The 23,606-nt window shown below is 37.0% G+C and overlaps 1 protein-coding gene across 1 annotated transcript in view; it reads left to right on the top strand.

The window, feature by feature from the left end:
- The first annotated feature begins 6,804 nt into the window (after positions 1–6,804).
- Positions 6,805–23,606, top strand: part of TP63 (tumor protein p63) — a 211,954-nt gene continuing 195,152 nt past the window's right edge. The window contains exon 1 of the mRNA XM_049628416.1: positions 6,805–6,928. Coding sequence (XP_049484373.1) covers positions 6,816–6,928 — 113 coding nt within the window. The 5' untranslated portion in view covers positions 6,805–6,815. The remainder of the gene's footprint in view (positions 6,929–23,606) is intronic.

The raw sequence follows: 23,606 nt of genomic DNA, 5'->3' as shown, positions 1-23,606 counted from the left end.
TTCTCTTCTGATAGTCACACATTCCCATGGCAGTTATTGTAGGGGATATTCATAGTGGGATAAGACCTCCAGCCCCAGGCTTCAGCGACACTCTGCCTACTGAGTCAATACGTGGACAGAAGGAGAATTCTTGGAAGCCATTCCAATGACAGGATGAGTCACAATAATTGAACTCTACACAGATGTGACTACAAACCACATAAATATATCTCCCCGAAACCCAAAGTAAAAGAATCCCTTATCTAACTTGCCCTTGGCTGGATCGTAAAAATTCCACTGCCCCTCCACAACCACCATGTGCAGCATGAAAGGTGATGAAGGGGAAATTGGATTAGAATGAGACAGTAACATGAGAAGATTGGAGTTCAAATATTTCACATTTGTATGTTTTACAGAAACATAATGGTCATGTAAATGTATTGCATTGCTGAGCAGTTCCCAAGACTGTGCAGGTGAGAGGGCTTGACATTTAACTTTATTAGGTTCATATTAAATCTAATGCTGAGGTAAGCCCTGGGGAAAACCTTGTGGTGGGCTTTAAAAACAGCCATTCTTGAAATGAGGTATTGAGATGGACACTATCACTTTTGTGATGTTTCTGCCAAAAATACATCACTATATCTAATTATGTGGAAACATCAGCTAAACATAAACTAAGGTCTGTTCTATAAAATAATTGGCCTGCACGTTTCAAAAATATCTGTGTCATGAAACACAAAGACATGTGATAGCCACGATTTTCTCTTGCTCTAAAGGATATTATTGGGATAATTGGAAAAATCTGAGTAAGATGTATAGAGAAGGTAAACTGTTATCAATGTTAATCTCTACATTTCAGTTATTGAATTGTGATTATGCAAGAGATTTCCTCATTTTAGAAAATGCACACAAAGGCATTCAGAGTAAGGTGCTTCGTATCTGCAACTGACAAATGGTTCAGGGAAAAAAAAATCTGGAAAGTGCCAAATAAGGACTTCCTGTGTCTCCTTATTTATCTCTCACTCACGTGGCATTAAGCAAAGGAGGGGTGGGAGTGAGGAACCCTCACACAGCTGTTCAGGGATGTCTGGAAAAGAAGCCCACCCACATTGCTTTTGGACACTGGGTGTGACTTGCAGAGTATCAGGTTTGTCTGTTAGGGAAACTGCCAACCTCCTCCCTCCCCAACTGGGCTCTGTGTTTCCTTGCATGCCCTCTGAATAGAGAAGTGTCCCTTTTCTCAAACACCCCCCTGCAGCGTCTTCTTTCTTCTCAGTAGACTCTTGGACATTGGCATACCTATACATTTTTTTCTATTTGATGAATTCCAGCGACCAGTAAAAGGTGGAGGTCAAATCAGAGGAAGCATATTGCTAAGCTTGCAATGCATCTGCATTTTCATGGATAAAAATAAATAAATAAATAAATAAATAAATAAATAAAACATTTGACTTTAATCCAGCACCCTTAAGTTCTAGGTGCCTGACTTTAGAAAACATTAGATTCATAGAGCACAAAGTTGGAAGGGTTAGTAGAGTTTCCCCCGCCAAATCAGAACTCGTTTTTTTTTTTTTTTAATGTTTATTTATTTTTGAGACAGCGAGAGACAGAGCATGAACGGGGGAGGGGCAGAGAGAGAGGGAGACACAGAATCTGAAACAGGCTCCAGGCTCTGAGCCGTCAGCACAGAGCCCGACGCGGGGCTTGAACTCACGGAGTGCGAGATTGTGACCTGAGCAGAAGTCGGCTGCTTAACCGACTGAGCCACCCAGGCGCCCCAGAACTCTGTTTTTGCTAAAACAGAGATTGTGGGGTTAAACTGAAGTTATGTACTACAGAAGAATGCCGTAAGACTAAAAATCACCCAACTCCTCGGTCCCTTCAACATGACTGACACTTGATGAATTTACTCTATCATCTTGTATGCTAAAATTTCTCTCCTGATTCCCATATTATAAAAGAGGTACAGGCCAGGATGACTTGGAGAGGACAGGACCTGAGGTTTAGTAACCCAAAAGAAAGACATTCAGCTTCTCCAATCCCACAGCCACAGACAGCCAGAGCTCTAAGGAATGTGCGAGATCATCCACTCTAAGCCCTTCATGATGGCATCTGTTGTTTTCAATTGTCCTGTACCTATTGCCCTTTCCTTGGGTAATAAAAACTCTTATTTTCTTTCAGAAAATCTCTTTGGTCCTGTCTTGGTGGGGTTATCAATCAATGTGTTCAGACTTCTGCTGGCCAAAAATGGATCTCCCTTCTAAGAATCTGAATTGTAAGCTAAATGACTCAAGTTCAAAAAAACCTGTTGGGTCTGATTTATTCTTGTGGTGGCAACATGAAGTGACTCAATTCATTCCTGTTACTTAGATCCCTGAAGCTCTCCTGATTCTAACTCTTTCCTGAACCTCATTTTTCAACTTCCTCTTCCACTCTGTGAATTTTCATGGTTCTTAAAAAACATATTTTCATAATTTGATCTTTAATTAGCCAGAATTAGTTTCTATTGCTTATCATGAAAGAATTCTCATTGATACATCCTTCCTCTTAAAGATCAAGAATCTAAGGCTCAAATAAAGTAGGCTACTTGCCTAAGGTCAGGGTAAGTTGGCACCAGAGATCAGACTAAACCCAGGTTAGCCAGTTTCTTTACATATGGGCTGTCTCCTCTAGGGCTTTAGCAGCCTTGGAAAAAAAAATGAGCTATTCCACATCACTAAGGTACTCGATAGGATATATTATTAGTGAGCTCTTCAAAAGTCTATTGGACTTTTGCTTCTGGCCAAAATTGAGTATCCAACACCAGAATGTGTACTTAATAACAAAAATAAGAAAGAAAAAGGAGAGAAACCACATGTTCAACAGCCATAAAAAAGAAGCGGGTCCTCATAGGTGTAACCACATAGATATATCTCAAAAACAATGTGCTGAGTAAAAGAACCTAGACACAAAAGAATACATACTATGTGTCTTTATTTATGCGATGTTGTATATTTGCACTGCTCAACAATGGTGGTCACTAGCTATAGGTGACTTTGTAAGTTTAAGTTGATTAAAATTCAATAAAAATATTAATTTATTTCCCCAACACATTAGCCACATGTAACTAGTGGCTACCGTGTTGGGCCGTGTGTTTATAGAATATTTCCTTCATCAGAGAAAACTGCATTGGATAATATACATCTAATGTATAATGACAAAAAGCAAGAGAGTGATTGTCTAGGGTCAGTGGTGAGAAAGAATTTACTGCAAAGAGAGATGAGGGGACTTTCGGGGTAATGGAATATTCTATATCTTGGTTGTGGTGGCATACCATATGTCAAACCTCCTGAATCTGAACACAGAATTAGTGGATTTTCTTGTATTTAAATTATACACCAATAATGTTGATTCTAAAAAGTCAAGTGTTTTATGGAAGTTCTTTTTCAATTAATTGTAATACTTAGGATTAGATGATTTTTGCAGGGATATAAACACATTATTCTTCCACTGAGCCATATTCTGCTAGTCCCTGGAGATGCAGAGACAAATCAGCTAGCAAACCCGCCCTCAGTCTGTTCATGGTCCAGTACATAAGACGGGGCTTATGCAAAAATTGCTCAAATCTACGAGGCAGATGCCCTTGTACAAGTATAGATATGATTCAGATATAGACATTAGAGGTGGGGTAGCTTCCTTTCACCTGGAGGGATGAGAAAGGCTTCCTGTTCTCTGAAGGATTTGTGGAATGTGGATATAAACAGATGGGGTGTAAAAACATTCTGGAGGGGAGGACAAAATATGATCCAAGGCAGGAGAGCAACCAGGGAAGGAAACCAGTGGATGGAGTGCATAAAAAGAGCTATAGTGAAATAATTCACATGGGCATGAGGGACAAAGTTTTGTGTTTAAAACACCTGAGTTTGGCAGAGTGCACATTCTCAGCTGCTAGGAGCTGAGAAGGAGAAAGTGTCCCTTTCTCTTACGTTCTGTCCAGAATTCCAGGCCATAAATGCCAGTGTTTCCCTATGCCCATAACTTTCTCTTCCCCTTCGTGCACATCAAAAGTTGTCACCAATGATATCCTTCAAACTTGTAGGTCTTGGTCAGAAAGGCAATGGTCTTTTCCTAGGCTTACGTGTAACTTATTCTATTACAGTCTTTGCCTAAAAGACTTAAGTTGCTGGAAAAGCATGTAACTTGCACACCAAAGACAGAATTTATGCATTTGTATAGTAACCCGATACCCCTGGGGGAAGACAGATGTAATATTAATATAAGTGGCAATTATGGTAATTATAAAATAATCGTCACTTATTTTTCCCAGGTTGTAGAAGATGTATGCTACTGGCGTGCTGTTGAATCCTAAAGAATTTGCCTTTTTGCCCTTGGACCAGGTAACTCTGCATTTATTTCTGCAATGCAATAGTACCCAATATTTTTCATAATTATTTATGTAAACATTTTTGCCATTTAACAGCTGTCCCTCTTAGCCAAGTAAATTTAGGATTTTTTTTTAAATAACAACTATTGATGTCAAGGCATGCATTTTATATGTTCTTGTCTATAGGGGCGCCTGGGTGGTTCAGTTGGTTAAGTGTCCTACTTCGGCTCAGGTCATGATCTCACAGTTCGTGAGTTCGAACCCTGTGTCGGGCTCTGTGCTGGTTAGCCTGGAGCCTGCTTCAGATTCTGTGTCTCCCTCTCTCTCTTCCCTCCTCCCACTCGCACTCTCTATCTCTCTCAAAAATAAATAAAACATTAAAAAAATTTTAATGCCCCTTTCTACAAATTAGGCTATAAACCTTTTGAAATGAAAAACATGCTAGAAATGTTTGCAAATTGATAACTTATTTAGGGGCCTAGAGCCTCTCCTGGTAATTTAAAATATATAGAAGAGTCCTGATTATTTCCTAGAAGTAAATAAATATCGGGCCTGGATGGAGTACTAGGTCTTGCTATTCAAAATGTGATGCTAACACCAGAAGCAGCAGCATCACATGGGGGGTTTTGAGAAAGAGTCTCAGGCCTTGCCACAGCCCTACTGAACTAGAGGACCTGTTAACAAGATTTCTAGGTGACCCACAGATGCATTAACAGTTGAGAAGCACTGCACTAGAGATCATTATTTCACCTCTCGTTTTATAAATGGGGAAAACAAGGCCCTGCGTGATGGAGTCACCTGGCCATAGCCATAGGAAATTGACTATTTTCAATTTAAGAACTTTGTCTATTCCAGTCACCTGTATTCCAGTAGCAGGAGTAAAGCCAAACACTCTAATTCCAATTAACAAATCTCTAATTCATTAGTAAAATGATCTTCCCTTCAAGTTTCACATTTTGTAGAACAAGCTGTTTGATTTGGCTGGGGCTCAGGCCAGCATGTTTGTGAATTTCACAATTCACAGATGTTAGACACTCTCAGGCTAAGTAAGGGAAGAGAATGTCAAGTTTTAAATAGCTTCTCCCTTCTATCCTGGCTGAAGCAACAAATGAAATATTTTTATGAAACACATTTTGAATTGGAATTTCTTTTAAGGAAATGTCAAATTTCTCTGGAAAGGATTTTAGATTGTCACAAAATTCGGCAACTACTGCTGTCACAGTTCACAGGTGACCTGTGATTAGGGAGTGAGTGGAAGACATGAACTTGCCCTGTTAGTGACACTCAGGCACACAAACTGGTCTTTTTTTCCTGCTGGAGTCTATTTTAATTTAGCTTCTGAATCATATTTTATTCAATTTCCAAATCCACAAAACCAGGACAGGCTTACGGCCTGTATTCAGAAAGGAAATAAATTATTCTGTATGTAGAATTTTCTGATATTATATTGATTTTTGGATATATGAACAATTTAATGATTTCACTCTAAAGTAGTTTGAGCCAAAGTGAAACAAACCAGCAAAAACAGGAAAACGTAGTAAGAAAGTACAACAGACAGATAGAGGTTGAAGTAAACCTAGAATGTTTTCAATAACAGGCAATTTGAAATGATTTTGTAAGCTTCAAAAGAGTCTGAAGTAATATACTATTATCACTTTAAGAAAATCATGTGCGTGTGTTTGAGGTAGGATCTTAAAAAAACCCAACTCAGTAATGATTATTTTCTTTTATTCATGGCAGGCAAAACTTCTAAGGGATGTGAATGGATATCTCTTTCTCTTAGTTGAGACGAAGAGTGAGTTCTAGGTTAAATATAATCAAGGAATTTCCCTGTCTTTGCTATTTGAGATTGTGACCACAACAGGCGGTTGGCTGAAAGGGAGAATGAAGGGGGGGGGGGGGGGGGGGGGAGGGGGGGGGGGGGGGGGAGATGAAAACACACACACACACACACACACACACACCCTTCCTAAGCAGCTCTGGGGGAAAAAAAAAAAAAAAGCACCAGGAGCAGTTATAGAAGTCCTCAGTTCATATCAGTATGCAGATACAAGGAAACATTAATTAACTTAAGCAGGGTGGACACTCATCAGCTTAGTTCTGTTTCAAAAGTCCAGGCTGCTGAAATTAAACTCTGATGCCATTCATGCCAGCATCCAATCACCGGAGAGACCAGAAGTTCGGCGATGCCTCCAAGTTGCCCACAAGTGTGGCCACTATACCTCCAGGACTCTAAAGCCGTGGTAGAGGGGGAAGAACAACTTTAGAGAGGATGCCCAGCTGGTAAGAATCAAGTGTTTCTGAGGTTTTAGTCACTTGACAAATCTCATTGGCTAAAATCAAGAAACGCTCCGCCTCTTTGCAAATGTGTGTGAAGGGGGGAAGTGTCTAAACTTCTATGTCTGATAGCATTTGACCCTATTGCTTTTAGGCTCCTGGCTTTATATCTATATATACACAGGTATATGTGTATATGTTATATAATTGTTCTCCACTTGTTGACTGTCAAAGAGAGTTGGAGGAAATGAATTGTGAAACTTCACGGTGTGCCACCCTACAGTACTGTCCCGACCCATACATCCAGCGGTGAGTTGAAACGTGACGTAACTTCTATCAAAACTTAATTGGAGTGCCTTGTGTATTATGAGTGTTTCTGCTGTGGACAAAGGGCAACCCCTCCTTGTTTATGAGCACAGTGATATTATTTTGGACTTTCTGTGAACTGAAAGTGGTCTGTGGGCATCTTTTCTGATTTTAGTTCATGTCTGGATCTACGAAGTGACAAGGGTGGAAGACAATTTTCCCATGGTTTCTTGAAAAATTGTCACACCCCTTTAAGATGTTTAAACTCTGTTCTTTGCCTTGCTCAGCACTCACCCACCCAAGAAGAAGAAATGTCATTGGACAGGGACATAATATTCTGTGGTCTATCTTCGAGTCAAAATAAACACAGAATACTTTTGATTTATACATTAAAAATAGATGAAGTAGCCATTGTTATGCTGTCAGATTGTGGCTTGTCATTCTGACTCTAAGAAATATTTTCTTCTTGATTTGTTTCATAACAAACATCATCTTTTGACAAATCTGACTTTTAAAATTTATGATGATACTGAATTTTATTTATGTTTGTAGGAAGAAACGTTTGCCTAGTACTAAGAGGGAATATTAGCGAGCATGCACGATGTGTGTGTATGTGTTTCAAATTAGAGTTTGCTATTTTTAAACTGGTAAATGAAATCTGAACAGTGTTTTTCCAGTCATAAAGTTATGGGAGATATTTAAGTCGTATGTAGCAGTGTGATGTTGTTAATTTAACAGCATGAGATTTGATGTTGGAATTTCATACTTTATTTTATAAGACTAATGAGAGAGGTCCTCTGAGTGTTGAAAATGGTGAGGTTCCAAAGGGGTTAACTTGTCATTCACCACCAGTGCTTATTGGAACCTTGTACTAGGAGTGGAGTGGGCTCTCTGGGAAGGGCTCAGTTACTGTCAAATTGCCTAGGCAATTATGGAAGATGTGTGATCTTTTTCATTAATATGACTTGTCACCATGTAGGACACTAATGTGGACTATGTAGACTTTGCTCCTCTTCCTGTGAGGTTTCTGGTGGGCTGTCTGAGAAAGCAGAAGCAGAAAAGTAAAGCAGAAAGGTAAATGGCGGAGAAAGAAAAGAGAGGAAGAAAAAGGAAAAAGAGAGAGAGAGACAGAGAGGAAGCAAGTTTGTGGTTTTCCAGGTTGAAATAGGAAATGTAAGTGGTGATTGGATTCCTGCCTTACTGTCTGCCATAAACGACAATGTTCACAAAAATGGACGGCTCTGGAGCTGATGTTCTTGGATATTTTGAAAATTAGATTTAGTTGGAGTTTGGGATTGGGCCAATAAAGAGCAAAATACCCAACATTTTCTGGTTCTCAAAATTTGTTTCCAGACACAAAAGTTTCTATCCTACTGAAATTCTTTTGAAATGTTATTCTAAGAGCATAGCTCTGGTGAAACATTTGCTGTATAATGCTTCCCTTGTGGATATCTTTTTTAAATAGGTACTTGGATCTACCTCAGCTCTAGAAGAAACTTTCTTCTATTGACTAGAAACCCACACGTCAATCCTGTATACCTCTGCCTTAGAGGCATTTCTAGTGATTGACAAGAGAAGCCTTTAAATATAAATAAATGAGAAAATTGTGTCTCAAACTGTCCCTGCAACCTGTTAATTCATGGAGCAAAAATCATCTGTTTTGGACATGTTGTAAAATTCAAAATACCCATAATACTTTAAAATAGTTTTGCATTTTGCCAAATGCCCTGAGCTTTAATCATGGTGAGTGTTGTTTCTAGGGAAAGGACAAAAGCACATTGGGAGCTGTGAGATAGTGGCGTGGGGTAGCGGTGGGGGGGGGGGGTCAGGAAACATTTGTTCACCTGATAAATGGTGTTAGGCAAGATGGTGTCCTCTCTATTTGTAATTAAAACTTAAGTGGCAAATCAAGAGCAGAAAAAAGTTCGTTGCTGATAATCTATCTACTCTGTGCAAGTCACTGGAAATACCAAAATGGGTAAGATATGGCTGTGATGTTCATTTATTTAACTCAGCGATACTTATATATTTAATAACAGATACATTTCCCTCAAATATTTTAAATGTTTTGCCACAAACTTTAAGAGCTGAATTATTATTATTTTCCTATCTATCCTGCTTAGTGAGTAAATGAATAAGTGGATTATCACTATAAGAAACCTGCGATACTGTATATTGCCAAAGTAAGAATAAACAATATTCACTTTAACGCCCAGTGAGTGAATGGGTTTGAGTTGCTTTTTCTTAGCAGACAACCCTTGTAGTTCTCAGTTTACAAAATCTATTTTAAGAAAGACCAAATTTAATCATTCCATAATCATCGTCATCTACATAGTTAAATCTGTCTTTTTCCTGACCTTGTCTTTTGAAAGAAGTCATGAAAGGGAATTTTCAAAAGAGGAAAGAACAAGATATCTTGTTATTTTTAACTCCAAGCTACTTTAATGCATGATTTCCTTCTATCACAGAATAGGATAAATGAGGGATGCTATTACCATTTATTACTGAATGTTAATGCCATTCCCAAAAAGCCAATTTCAAAGTACCATGATAATCATTCTCTCAGTTAAAATTGCGATTTCACTGTTTTTTTTCCTTTGCACCTAAAAATATTGACACTATACGTTTATTTCTGCCCCAGTATTGATCCTAATTTACTTTAGTCTTTGCAAAAACTTCTGATAACCACAGAGGCATGAAAACTATACAGCTTAGATTTCCCCTGTGATGACATTGACCATTACAAAGAAGAGGAAAAGGTGGGAAAAATCACAAGCCTTGTCATTTTATTGCTAACTTGGTTTTCACAAAATATCAAAGCATAGATGAAATTATGCTAGATAAATAAATAAGAGCCAGTGGGTAAGTTACCATTTTCTTAAAAATGAAAACTGAACAATAAGTTCTGTTTACATTTTAATAGGTTAAAAACTCAAGATGAATCTAAAATTTAGCATTTTAGAAGCTAAATCTCTGTTAGTGTGTTGTTGGGTAAAATAATCGAGGCCGTCTTTCATCCTGTGTTTTTTTTTTTTAGAATTGCCATCTAGTTTTTAAAATAGATTTTTTAATGGAGTAATTCTAAAAGAAAGATTAATTTTTTCAAAATATAATTTTTTGAAAATAAAGCAGTTAAAGTGATAATAAAAATGAACCAACATTCAATCTTGAACATAATATGATAGCCGAGGGCTAAAAATAAGAGAAAATGAAACATTAAAATTTGAACCACTTGCAAGGTGATTTTGTGTTCTTTTTGCCAGTCCCCTCTATTCAAAAAAGCTCAAACTGCTAGCATGGTGTATGGATGAGTAAGAAGTATTTCCTGTGTAAATTACATATTGATTGAAAGTGTTATGCTGTGCTAGCTGAAAGGTCAACTTTATTCACTCTGTTTTCTAAATATATCCCAAAAGGAAGTGTGGTGACAGAGAACTTATAGTGGAAGATCATTTCATTTATCAGATGAAATCACAGAAAGGCAGGTGTACTTCTGTGTTGGGTGCCCTCCACTTGCCTCTCCACATGTGTCCTCCATTCTTCTTCTTGTTCTGTTCTTCTGGAAGCTTACTTCTAAAGACTACACTGACAGTTCCTTTATCCTCTGGTTTCCTCTTGGGTTAAAAGAGCATAGGAATGAAGTTAGGATATATGTTTCCCAGGCCACTTCCCTGTTGGATTTTTTTACTAAAGGCTGCAGGTCCTGTCAGATGCCCTTGCCACAGGTCCAAATGTCTTGAGTTCAAGTAACTGGTCCCTACTCTCCCTTTCTTTCAAGCTTAGAGGTGGTAGCCAGTCTCAGCCATGATTAACTCCAAAAAGCCCTATCCTATTCCTTGTACCTTGATACATAGTCTCTTCATTAAGTTCTCTACAATCACTCTTTTTTCAAGTGCTCTTACTCCTATCAGGATCATGGCAAGTATGAAGATGAAATATATGCCCACAGTGATCTTTATGCACATACAAAGACTTCCAAAATTGATATAACATATAATAATACAATTTCGTATGTGAGATAAAGGATGTATCTATCCATTACAAACCAGTTTTTAGTAAGGTTACTCTATTCATTTTAGCCATCTCCATAATCACTGTTTGTCTGTAACAAGCCAGCATGCAACGGTCTGCGTGTATTGTCTCTATCAGTGCTTGAATTGAAGCAAGGCAGAAGGCAGGAAGAATTGGTTCCTAAAGAAATATGAAGGTGCCAATCGTCAAGCAGGGACTAATGTATCCATCAGTTGTAACCAACAAGAAACTGCTTCAAAGCCTTACAATATTCACCAGAATAAGTTCTCAAAGAACTTTATGATCATTTGTGGTTAGCCCGAAGTATGACGGGTTACAATTCTGTATGCTACTCCTTTGCTGTAAGTGCATTTATTTGGGAGAGAGGCAGGGAAGTGTGTTAGTTGAGTGCACATAGAACTTGTTAAAAGATCTGAATCACAGTCTTAACTCCATCACTAACTGACTGTATGACATTCATGAAATCATTTAAGCTATTTAAGTAAAAGTTTCCTCATAAAGTAATCAGAGATTACAACATCTGATCTACTGTTCACGGCTGGGACTTGGAGGATTATATATGAACCCAACAGAACTCTGAAATGCATTCCCTTAGTGTAATGCTCAGTTGTGCTTCTGTGTGTGTAGCACATCAGCTAGACTGGGGATTCCTTTCCAGCAACAATTGTGTCCTCATGTGGGCATACCTGAAGTTACATTTTGCTTTATATCATCTTTGAATTAAGGACAACAATTATGGGTCTTAGCATGATCTTGGCTTGTCTCTCTCAGTACTTAATATTTCAGAATTGAGAAATCTGAATCCCAGAGGGGTAAAGTGATTTTCCCCAAATCACAGAACAAAATAGAAGCAGAACCAGACCTAGAATTTAAGTCTCATTATCCAGTTCAATGTTATTTCTACCACAGAGCATGTTAATCATTTTATTAGAACTGTATAGAACTTTACAGTTAACAAAGTATTCCCGGTACCTTACATATCTCATCCACCTGGGAGGTGGGCAGGTGTGAAAGGCAGAATAACGGCCCCCAAAGATGGCCAGGTGCTAATCTCCAGAACCAGTAAATATGATATATTACACAGCAAAGGGGAGTTAAGGTTTTAAGCTGACCTTAAATTAGGCCAATCTTGGATTGCCCATGTGGGTTCAATGTAATCATGAGAGTCCTTAAAAATGGAAATTGGAGGGAGAAAAAGAGTCAGAATTGTGATGTGAAAAACATCTTAACAGATTTTGAAGATGGAAGGGGATCATAAGCCAAGGAAGGCTGGCACTTCTAGACGCTGGAAAAGGCGAGGTAACAGATTTTCCTCTACAGCCTCCAGAAGGAATGCAGCCCTGCCAGTACCTTGACTTCAATCCAGCGGGAGCCATGTCAGGTTTCTGACCTACCCAACTGTAAGATCACGCATTTGTATCGGCTTAAACCACAAGTTCGCGGTAACTTGTTACAGCAGCAATAGGAAACTAATTCACCACGTAAAGGATTTTTATCCTCTATTGTAGATGTAGAAACTCAAACTATTTTTTTTTTTTGGTTTTGATTTGTTTAAAGAATTCCAGAAACTATTTTATTTTATTTACTTATTTTTATTTTTTGGTGCTGAGTGGAGGCAGTAGAAGATGAGAGTGAGATATAGTCCTAGACCTCAGGGAATCCAATGTAGAATTACATATATAGAGCTAATACAACGGAGTTCATGGGAGAGTAGGAAGACACCTGCTTGCTGAGGACTACAAATGCAAAGCACCCACCCTGGAGGCAGCAAATTGGAAGGGGAATCTCTGTTAGTAGCCTCTGTTCAAGTTCCTCAACATGCTTTCCATGGAGGTATATTATATTCAACTCTTAGATGGTAACTGATGCCCAAAATTGTAACATCCAAGTTGGCTTTCAGGAAAACATAGTGATGTACATTTTCATTTCTGATGTTTTCCGGAATTCAGAGAAATGTTCTATCAACAGCCTGAGACTATGATTTGATAAGTCTAGGTGGAGCCTTTGGATGACATTGTAAACAAAACAAACCTTTCTGATTCATGTAGTTCTCAGTCCACTATTGAAAAAACAGCTCTAGACCTTCTGATGCTATAAGGTTCCCAGTTAATTTTAGGTTTACAATTACATTGGTACATCTCTCTGGGAAATTGAGGGTGAGGGGAAGGAATGCAAAACTAGCATTTTCTATCAAGCACTGCAGATGATTCATTTGTTTGCACAACCGATTTTGAGACCATATAGCGAGACAAACTTGTACCCAGTGTCCCAATAGGAAGCTTGAAAAAAGGTACCCAATGATATGAACAACAGACACATGCCTTCCTAAAGAGAGACTTCATGTTCTCACTTTACTTAAGAGCCAAATGGATTGTGAGATTAAAGTAGCAATTTTCAATCTGTTTTAAGTCAAGAGAGCCAAGTTTCTGATTAGCTGTTTTGCAGCTCAAATTTGTCCTGACAGAGTTCCTATCTCCTTTAAATAACTCGCCAAGGAACAGTCCTCAAGCAACAAGTGATGGATGGATAAAGCACTATAATTATGATCAAAGTCCAAAGACTTTAGTCTATGTAATTATGCACTTCCAAACTCCTGAAAATCACTTTGTTCCATTTAAAATAGATGAGAAATGGACATGAAGTGATGTGTACTTATTGGTTAGTCAAGGTTTTGGAAATGACAGTTATTAACGTGTTGGTTTTACCTTAAGCCATAATATTTGGGAGATAATTTAAATGGAGAGAATTAATTGTCACTCTGTTCTTATTGTTTGCCTCCTATTCTTTACTTACATCTGAGTCTTAATTATGAATTAGACTCTTTAAAGTTCAGAATGAATTTGTTAAGTAGAGAGAAACAATGTCAGGCTCAAAATCCCCTTGCCACTTTCAAATTTCCAGTACATTTTTCTTTTTTTCAAATGAGCAAGCTTAATTTGTCCAGTTGAACAGAAAACACCCTTTCTCACTTTCCATGAACTTGGTTAGCTCTCTCATAATTGAGGGGAAAACCAGCATCATGACCATGTTAAAACTGATAAAGCATTTTGACTCAAAAAGCAAAAAACTGGATGTTGGTGTGATAATTTCATCAACCACATGGTTACCCAGGGTAGATTTTTAACATAAGCCTTTTTACAAATGGTAGTGTAGCTTGAAATAAATAATCGGATACCTACAAATCCATGGTAGAGGCAACACTGTAATAGACTTTGCCCTCTAAAGTTAAATATGTTATACCTAAAAATTGTTGACTGCATTTGACCTTTTTGCTTCATCATATCCTAACATTTCATCAAGAGAGTCAACTTTTAGGGCTTCCTTAAAAATCCCAAGCTTTTATATATTTTTTCTGAAATTCATCATTAGCTTTTCTTCTTTCCTGTTTTTTCTGATTCTGACAAACTTCTATTTTATGCTTGCATTTAATAGTGTCCTTTACTTCTTAACTACATAAATAAAATAAATATAGTATATTTATTGAAGCTTTCATTGAGAAAGATATCTTCCATTTTCTCTTTAAAATTTTTTTTTTAATGTTTATTTATTTTTGAGACAGAGAGAGACAGAGCATGAATGGGGGAGGGTCAGAGAGAGAGGGAGACACAGAATCTGAAACAGGCTCCAGGCTCTGAGCCGTCAGCACAGAGCCCGACGCGGGGCTCGAACTCACAGACCGTGAGATCATGACCTGAGCCGAAGTCGGACGCTTAACCGACTGAGCCACCCAGGCGCCCCTCTTCCATTTTCTCCATAATATTACAACCTCCTCCAAATAGAAAGTGCTAATAAAATGTGTTTCCATTTTATCTTTCTTTTTCCCACCTTTGTTATCTTGGGGGATGAATGAAAACTTTCTGTTGGACAGGATTTTCAAACTAAATTATGAGCAATCTAAAGGCTTCTAGTCCAAATGAAATTTTTCAGCATCTTAATTGATACTATCAAATGTGATAAATCTTTCCACCTGTGTCAGTGATTCCCGTGGAGGCTGATGTGGATCTGAGATTTCTTTGCTAAAACTTGGCATATTAATGGATGATACACTCAAGTTAATGCTGGTGAATTCAGTTCATCTACAGAATCTCGTGTAGAATCAAGTCTTCTCACTGAGCAAAGGCCTTCGGTGTTGTCCTCCCCATGAATGCACTAGCAACTTTCTTTCTGGCATTTGAGGTACCCCTCATCTTCCTACATACAATTTATATACAATTTTATCTTTAATTCTTGAATCCTTCGAAGAAGTAATGTGGAAAGTTTTTTTTTTCCTTTTTCCTTTTCTCCTCCCTTTCCTTTCTTCTTTTTTTCTTTCACAGAAGCTCTGTATTTCTTTGCTTCTTAGGAAGACAGAATATATATGAAAAAGCTAAAAATATCACAAAGCACATTTTTTTAAACCAGTCTAAGCTTTTCTCTGCAAAAGTGAAACTGGGGCATTTTGTAAGCAAAAAATAAGAAATTGTGACAGTAACATATCCAAAATAAAAACACATAAAACTTACAACATATATAATTTTTGGTTTTATAAGAAAAAAAAATAGTATCTAGTTTATCTAAGTTGCTAAGCACATTTTAAAGGAGTTTTGTAGGTTAACTAATATTTAATAAATTGATAACAATGCTGGTTGGGTGACAAGAAATAGAGGGAAATGATAATGCTTTAAATAGTTCAACATTGTCAACTATAAAACTATTCAATAATGTTCAGTAAATATTTAATCCTTATTTTGTATATATGATAAGGAATTGAAAAACTGGGACGTTTTTAGTACTGTTTTTACTGCAGCAACACTGGTTCTAGAACCGTCTGAATTAAGTGTGCAGTAAAGGAAGATCATTAACGCTCAGGAGGAAACATAAACATAAATGTTAGAACACTTTGGTTATTCTCAGAGGAAGTATACTCAGATAAAAGTACTTGTGAGTTCGTATTAATGATATAAAAAATTATTTACTAGACAAATAACATGTTCCCAACAATGACAGAAGCCAACAGGGAAAAATTTTTTAAAACAGTTGTTTTATATGGCATCTTCTAGGGCCAAAATTTTTTATACATAGAAGTTATAATAAAATAATTTCAATGTTTGGGGTGACTGGGTGGCTCAGTCAGTTGAGCATCCAACTCTTGACTTCAGTTCAGATCATGAGCTCACAATTAGTGGGATAGAGCCCCTTACTGGGCTCTGTGCTGACAGCGTGGAGCCTGCTTGCGATTCTCTCTCTCCCTCTCTCTCTCTGCCCTTCCCCTACTCACATGCGTATGCTCTCTCTCTCAAAATAAATAAACATTTAAAAATGATAATTTCAATGTTTTAATTATAACAATAAATAATAACTTCTAATTTGTCATGTATTTTTGCGTTTAACATAAGTAACTGCATAGGGATCACAATATCAATGCAACTTAATATATTTATTTCCATTAATGAGCCTTTAGTTTGTTATAATTTTTATTAAATTTTTATTAAATTTTATAATTTTTATTAAAAATTTACAATATTATATACCAGCTTTTTTTTTTTGACTCATTTCCTTGGGATCATCCCATGGAACATATATCTAAGGAAAGCAAACTAATGCATGTTCAGTCCATACAAAGTACCATATAATACCTGCATTATCTCCTATAATACATTTTTTGAGGCAAGTGACATCCCAATTTGCAGATGGAAGAAAAAAATACTCAGAGTGGTAACTAATGCAACCAGGTGACTTAACTAGTAAGTGGAAGGACCGCTTTGTATTTTCCTCCTCATCTGAGTCAGAATTGGAAACCAGGACCGTCTCATCTGAAGACTTGGCTGCTTTCCCCACAATATGTTTCCACCTAAGAAGTGAGAGGGTTCACAAATAAAAAGGAATATATTTTTTCAAGTTTCTGCAAAACATTACTATTGAAAAGGACATGCCAATGTATTTTGTCAGAGTCCCAGCTTTGGCTATTACTATATTTAATTTTTGCTAATTCAACGGATGTAAAATGATGTGGCTTTAATGAACACTTTTCTATTAACTGGGGCAACTAAAGAAACCACAGTTACTAATTTTTAAAGATGTCAACTTTTGACACTGTGTTTCTAGAAAAGGAGGATGAGGCATAAACAGCTAAGTATCTCATATTTATTGAGTTCTTACTATGCACCAGAAACTATTATAAGCATTTTACATATTTAATTTTACACATTTAATCTTCAAACCACCTTAAGGAGATTTACTAGGATTATCAATTGCCAACCAAGAGACAGTAGTATAATGTTTAAGACGCTGGATTTGGGGGCCAGTGTGCCTTGGTTCATATTCTCTCTCTGCCAATTGTTAAATCTCCTAACTTAATCTCTATGTCTATTTCCTCATGGATAGTAGTATCTGCCTGACTGGGTTGCTTTGAGAATTAAATGAATTAATAGTATAAATCGCTTAAGAGAGCATCTGGCACATAGAAATCTCTAGATAGGTGGTAGCTCTTAATATTCAGATTCCATAGATCAAGACATTGAGGCACAGAGTAACTTGTTCCAGGTAACATCTAGACACTCATGGAGATGAGTAGGATCCTGATTTATAGAAAATTATTGTTTATAGTTGGTGCCTTAGTTAACTCTCAGTAAATTTTATGTGGGGATGGTTTTTGTCATAAGTTTTGTCTTTTTGGTATGCTTAGAGACCATAAAACAAATCATTTACATTCTAGAAAAACAGTCTACAGAGGGGAAATGTTACCAAGTACATTTTGTACCATTAATACAATCTTGGAGAGCCAAATTTGAGCTCTACAAATGCATAATATGTGAATGAATGAATGAGTGAATTCGTGAATGAATCTTTTGCATATCACAAATAATTTCTGTCGTATTTCTCTCTGATATACCATAGAACTTTATATTTATCTTAAGGTATTTATATGTACTTAAATGACTAAGCTCTTCATTGTTTCTGATTATATACTGTGTCTTACATGGAGTCCTGTACATAGCAGGTATTCAATAATTATTTGTTTAACTCAGTTGAGATGTTTTGCTCCATATTTGTATACTTTGTTCCCTCCCCCTAACTCCTCAACCACCTTTTCCTCCCTTGATACATGGTCTTACACCAAATGAAGGACCAAATGGAAGATGTAGGCATATAGGAACCTGGCCTACTGGTATTTGTCTCCTTATAGCAGAGATAAATCTTGGCCAAAAAGTTGAAAATGAAAATGAGAAAAGCAAATGAATTGGGTTTGAGACTAGAGATGGTTGCTTGTCACATCCATAATTTATTCCTTGGCAAAATGGTTTTGGTCGTCATGGCAAACCATGTGAGACCCCGTGTAAGGCAGACACCACCAGAAACCAGAGGCAGCTTGGGTCTGAAACAGGCTTCTCTAGTCACAAGGGAGTGCCATGATTTTCATTGCTCAAGAATTCTGTTCAGTCTCAACCAATGGGAACCTTGAAATGAAACTATCTGGCTGGGTAACTAATGCTACTCTTGGCAGCAGCAGTCTATGGATCCTTTTCATTGAACGGGGACAGACTATAAATAATAGCATTTGTCTAGCCCTTTATCACTTCCAAGAACTCCAGAAGTCCTAACAAATAGACACTAATCTTGAACTCCAGCTTGTAGGTAGAAAGGTTTTAAACACAAAGAAGAGGGTCACTATAAAAAGATAACAATCTAAATGCTGATGTCGTTCTTCAGTTTCAGATTTTAGGCTAAAAGTGACTATTCTGTTATACTGGAATTTTTAGTAATTAGTCATGCCCTAAAAACTAGGTCATCACTGGGGCATAATTTTTTTTCTAAAAATGGGAGTAGTATCTGTGCTAAGACAGTGACTGGTCCATATGTCTATGTTCTGTGATGAGTAGTTGACCAAAGTTATTAAATCTAATCTATCCCAACAACCTCTCTCTTAGAGGGCCCAACTCAACAGTTCTTCCTCTGGTGGCTTCTTTAGTCACACAATAAAATCCAGGAGGCTGATGGAGAGAAATGATTCATTGTGTTACCCTAAAGAGCCTTTGCAAAGCCACGCAAGGCTTTAGCCACCCTCATCCTACAAGGTACAACTACCTGGGCAGTGTGCATGTAGCTGTCCTAGGAAGCCAAATGAGGAATCTGTCCTTCCTCCATTCCCTTCTATGGATGTTTCCAAGAATAGAAAAGTTAACACTAAAAATCATGAATTCCCCAAACCCTGGACTACAGAATATGCATGAGCTTTAAAGAAAATGGGTATTTATTTCATTTGCAATGAAAATATTGCTTTTTTTTATTCTTTAAGTTTTTATTTAAATTCCAATTAACAGATAGTGTAATATTAGTTTCAAGTGTACAGTATAGTGATTCAACACTTATGTACAACACCAGTGCTCATCACATGTGTACTCTTTAATCTTCATCACCTCTTTAACTCCTCCTCCACCTCTCTTCTGGTAACCATCAGTTTCTTCTCCATAGTTAAGAGTCTGTTTGTTGGTTTGCCTCTCTCTCTCTCTCTCTCTCTCTCTCTCTCTCTCTCCCTCTCTCCCCCTCCCTCTCTCCCCCTCCTTCCCCTTGCTCATTTGTTTTGTTTCTTAAATTCCACTTATGAGTGAAATCATGTGGTCTTTATCTTTCCCTGACTGGCTTATTTCCTTCAGCATAATACTCTAGCTCCATCCATATTGTTGTAAATGGCAACATTTCATTCTTTTTAATGGCTGAGTAATATTCCATTCATATATACCACAACTTCATGGCTAAAAACAACACAAGAAACAACAGGTATTGGCAAGGATGTAGAAGAAGGACAACCCTCTTGGCCTGTTGGTGGGAATGCAAACTGGTGCAGCCACTCTGGAAAACTATATGCAGGTCCCTCCAAAAGTTGAAAATAGAACTACCCTACAATCCAGCAATTGCACTACTAGGTATTTACCCAAAGAATACAAAAATACTAATTCAAAGGGATACATTAACCCTGGTGTTTGTAGCAGCATTATCTACAATAGCTAAATTATGGAAACAGCCCACAGTCCATCCACTGATGAATGGACATAAAATATTACTTCTTTTAAGGAAATCCATATTAAGAGACCCAATGAGATCACCTGTATGTCACAACTAAGATGCTTACAGATTCCTGCATGAAAAGACTAAATAACTAATTTTGAAGGTCTTTTATAATAGTATTTTGTCAATAGTAGTACAATGTACTACTCAGTGGGAATACATAATTCTATAATTTTTAATAAAATACATTTATAGTATAGTTTCAATTTTTTATGCATCCCTATGTTCATTGCATCATTCCAATAGCCAAGGCATGGAAGCAACAGTTTCAAAACTTTAAGGGAAAAAAGTGAGGCAGGGAGAAGAGGAAGAGGAAAAAAGAGTCTTTCAATGATTGTGTGCTCAAATGTCATGACCTCTTATTTAATTGCAACCTGACCTCTTCCTTTCATAATCCCCAGTTCCTTACTATACTATTTTGTCCATATAACATCTTTCAAAATACTATTTCATTTGCTTTCTGTATTTATTGCTTATTCGTCTCTTCACTGTGGAAGTTAAACTCCACAAAGCCAGGGTATTTGTCTCTTTTGTGCCCTGATTTATCCCAAACACCTACAACAGTGCTAGGCACTTGTGCATGTTCTGTAAATTCCTGTTAGCTGATGAGCTATGGGTAAAGAACTAATAAAAAGTCCTTAGTTACTGTTAGTTATATCATTTTTCCTGATGATAAGATATGATTTCTTTAAAATGAGTGGGAAAAAATCATACTGAAAAAAAAAAAAAAAAAAAAAGAAAGAGTTTCTTGTTTGCCAGGGAAATAAGGCTTAAAAGAGTTGGGTAAATGACTCAACATCACGGAGCTGGTCAGTGGAGGAACCAAAACTCACAATCACCATTACACACTCAGAATACAGTGTTCTCACTCAACTTGGCCACCTATCCTGTTTGTAAGCTTGAGCATCTTATTTGTCCAAAACTCTCGTGGTTGTTCAGGGTTTTATCATGTAAAATCCTTCACATATAGGATTTGAGCTCCAGAGCTAATATTTCCACCTTACAGATAAAGAACTTGAAGGTAGAGAGCTAGTGACTTGCTGATGTCACACAGATGCCTATTTGAGGGCAAAGGCAGACTTAGAATCCTGGAACTTAAATAGCCTTTTTGTTATGACATATTTTTCTCTTGCAGCTGTTAAATTAAAAACTGTACTGAGTCTGTCTATGTGCCAACCCCTATTCCACACACTGGTGAGCAAAAACTTGTCTCTGTTATTGTGGAACTTGCACCTCCAGCCCACAAATAAGCACGTGATATGTTGAATGGTAGACGTTCTCTGTATAAAAGGGAGGTAAGGTAACGGGTATAGAGAGAGAATGACAGGTTTGGAAGAAGTACTATATTAAATGGATGGCCATCTTTAAATCCTCTTAGATGAAGTGACCTTTGAGTGGAGATCTGAAAGGAATAAGGAGGAGATCTGGGGGAGAAAGAGAATCCCAGGCAGGGAGTGCAGAGATCAGAGTAGCTGGAACAGAGTCAACAACAACCAAGTTAAGAGGTGAGGCCAATTTTCAGAGAGCAGGGTTTCAGAAGGTGGATGTAAAGAAGGATTGATATTTCTCCCCTAAGGATGTTATTTTTTCTTCTTTTTTAAAGAATCACTTTGGCTGTGTGCTCTGTGGGGAATAGACTATAGAGATCAAGTTCAGAGGCTTTGGTTCCAGATGAGAGTTGATGGTGCTTTGTACCAAGGTGGTAAATGGTGGTGGTATCAAGGATATATTTCAAAAGGTGACCAATACAACTGTTGAAGTTTGTAGAAGGACCTTATTTGGCGCTTGGGTGTCATCTGTAAAAGGGCATCTCATCTCCACAGCATGGCATTACCTGAGTAAGTGTATGTCCATCCAAAGCTAGCTCTTAAACATGAAAGCTTAGAAGCCTGATGTTTCAACACAACATCAATTCCTTGGTTAACCAAACATTCTAAGATTGATGTGTGAAAATGGAAAGTCAGTGTGTTAACTCATAATGAGAAGTATGACCACCTTGAATAAGATTCTGTTGACTGATAAGCATATTCTTCTCCCGTAGACATATTGTAGGGGATAGCAAATTAGACTCAGAATGTTGCTAGGTGAATAAGGCATAGCAGAAACAAAAATGGAGGTAACGGATAATTTGATAACCTGATCTATCTCCGTGTAACTAAGTCCATAAAGATACACATACTGAAAGGAACATATAAATACTCATATACCAGAATATACAGGTCTCACAACAGAGCTAGAGACCCAACAGCATGTATCTCTCTTCTTATTCCTCAGCCCTGACCAAGGACCAAGAAATTCTCTATTCCACTTTGACTAGTACCTTCTTCCTTTAAATATGTTAATATGTTTAATAAGAGTTTACTCTAATTTTGGCCTGAGATCATTTCTCTTTGGTGACTTTGCCAATGAGATCCACTATATTTTTGCTTTACTCACAAAAGGAATGAATCTTATGTCTCAGTTTCTGAGTTATTCCTAGTGTATGTAACTATTATGAACTATCTTACATAATTCTCCTAAAATTCTGCTTAATAATTATCTCTTACATTTAGACTGATTGAATCAAAACAAGTACAATTTTCTTTTCAAATCATGGTACCTGCTGATCATGTTGTTGTTGTAGCTGTTACTTTTAGAATAATAATACTCAAATAACCTAATTTTCCAGATGTCTCAGTTGAGTCTACCTAAAACTAGACTTTTTTGGATATATGGAAGATAAGATTTCATGAGCTGTAATTGTTAAGCAAAAATTCCTTTGAGTGTTTAATTTTCTTCAAGCCTTTTGCCCTAAACCATGTTTCATTTATAATAAGATGCTTGTCTAGTTGTCTGTAACATTTATATTTTTTAAGGGATTAAATCTAAGCAGATCTTAGTCTTTGTTATTTTAGCTCCAAAAGAGTGTGTTAGGTAGAAGCATCTCAAGTGTTTCATGTGGTCCTTTGTGCTCAGGGAAGAAATGGTTGAATTTCAGCCCACCCTCCACTAGGGCTGAAAAGATTAAAGAATCAACTCATGATTAGATCCTCTCTTTATGTGTGTTTATGTTATTCATGGTAAATGCTATATACCTAATCTCCCATTTATCTGTGAGACAACTTTGTGCTTATTAGCTAAAGCTGGGAAAGTATGAGACCCATCTGCCAGCAAATGTCCTAAAGTACAAAACCAGTTGAAGTATCCCGGTAAACATATGAGATAAATAAATACTTAGGTAAAAGCATGCTGTTTTTATTTTTAAAAATGTAATGATGCCAAAGAAACAGATGACAAGTATCATTTGTGACAAAATGAAATATAAATTATTAAGATGGAAGTGTATATGAAACAAAGATAAGTTGTATTTTCTTCTACATATTATATGGAAAGAAAATCTGTTTCATTTTAGATCAATTCATGATTACTTTGTTTAACAGCTTTGATATTAGAACCTAAAAGTTTCCGAGGTTACTATTAGGGAATTTACGAAGAGGTAAAAAGTGTACAAATTTCTGGTGTATATATTCTTTTACATTAACTTAAAGAAGTATTTCTCAGCTGAGTTTTTTTTTTTTTTTTTTATGGAACAGGTCTGATATTACTAGTGTTTATCTTGCAAAAG

The sequence above is a fragment of the Panthera uncia genome, chromosome C2, assembly GCF_023721935.1.
Source record: "Panthera uncia isolate 11264 chromosome C2, Puncia_PCG_1.0, whole genome shotgun sequence".
Lineage (NCBI taxonomy): Eukaryota > Metazoa > Chordata > Mammalia > Carnivora > Felidae > Panthera > Panthera uncia.
The sequence above is the reverse complement of the archived record's forward strand: the minus strand, read 5'-3'. Positions and strand labels throughout refer to the sequence as shown.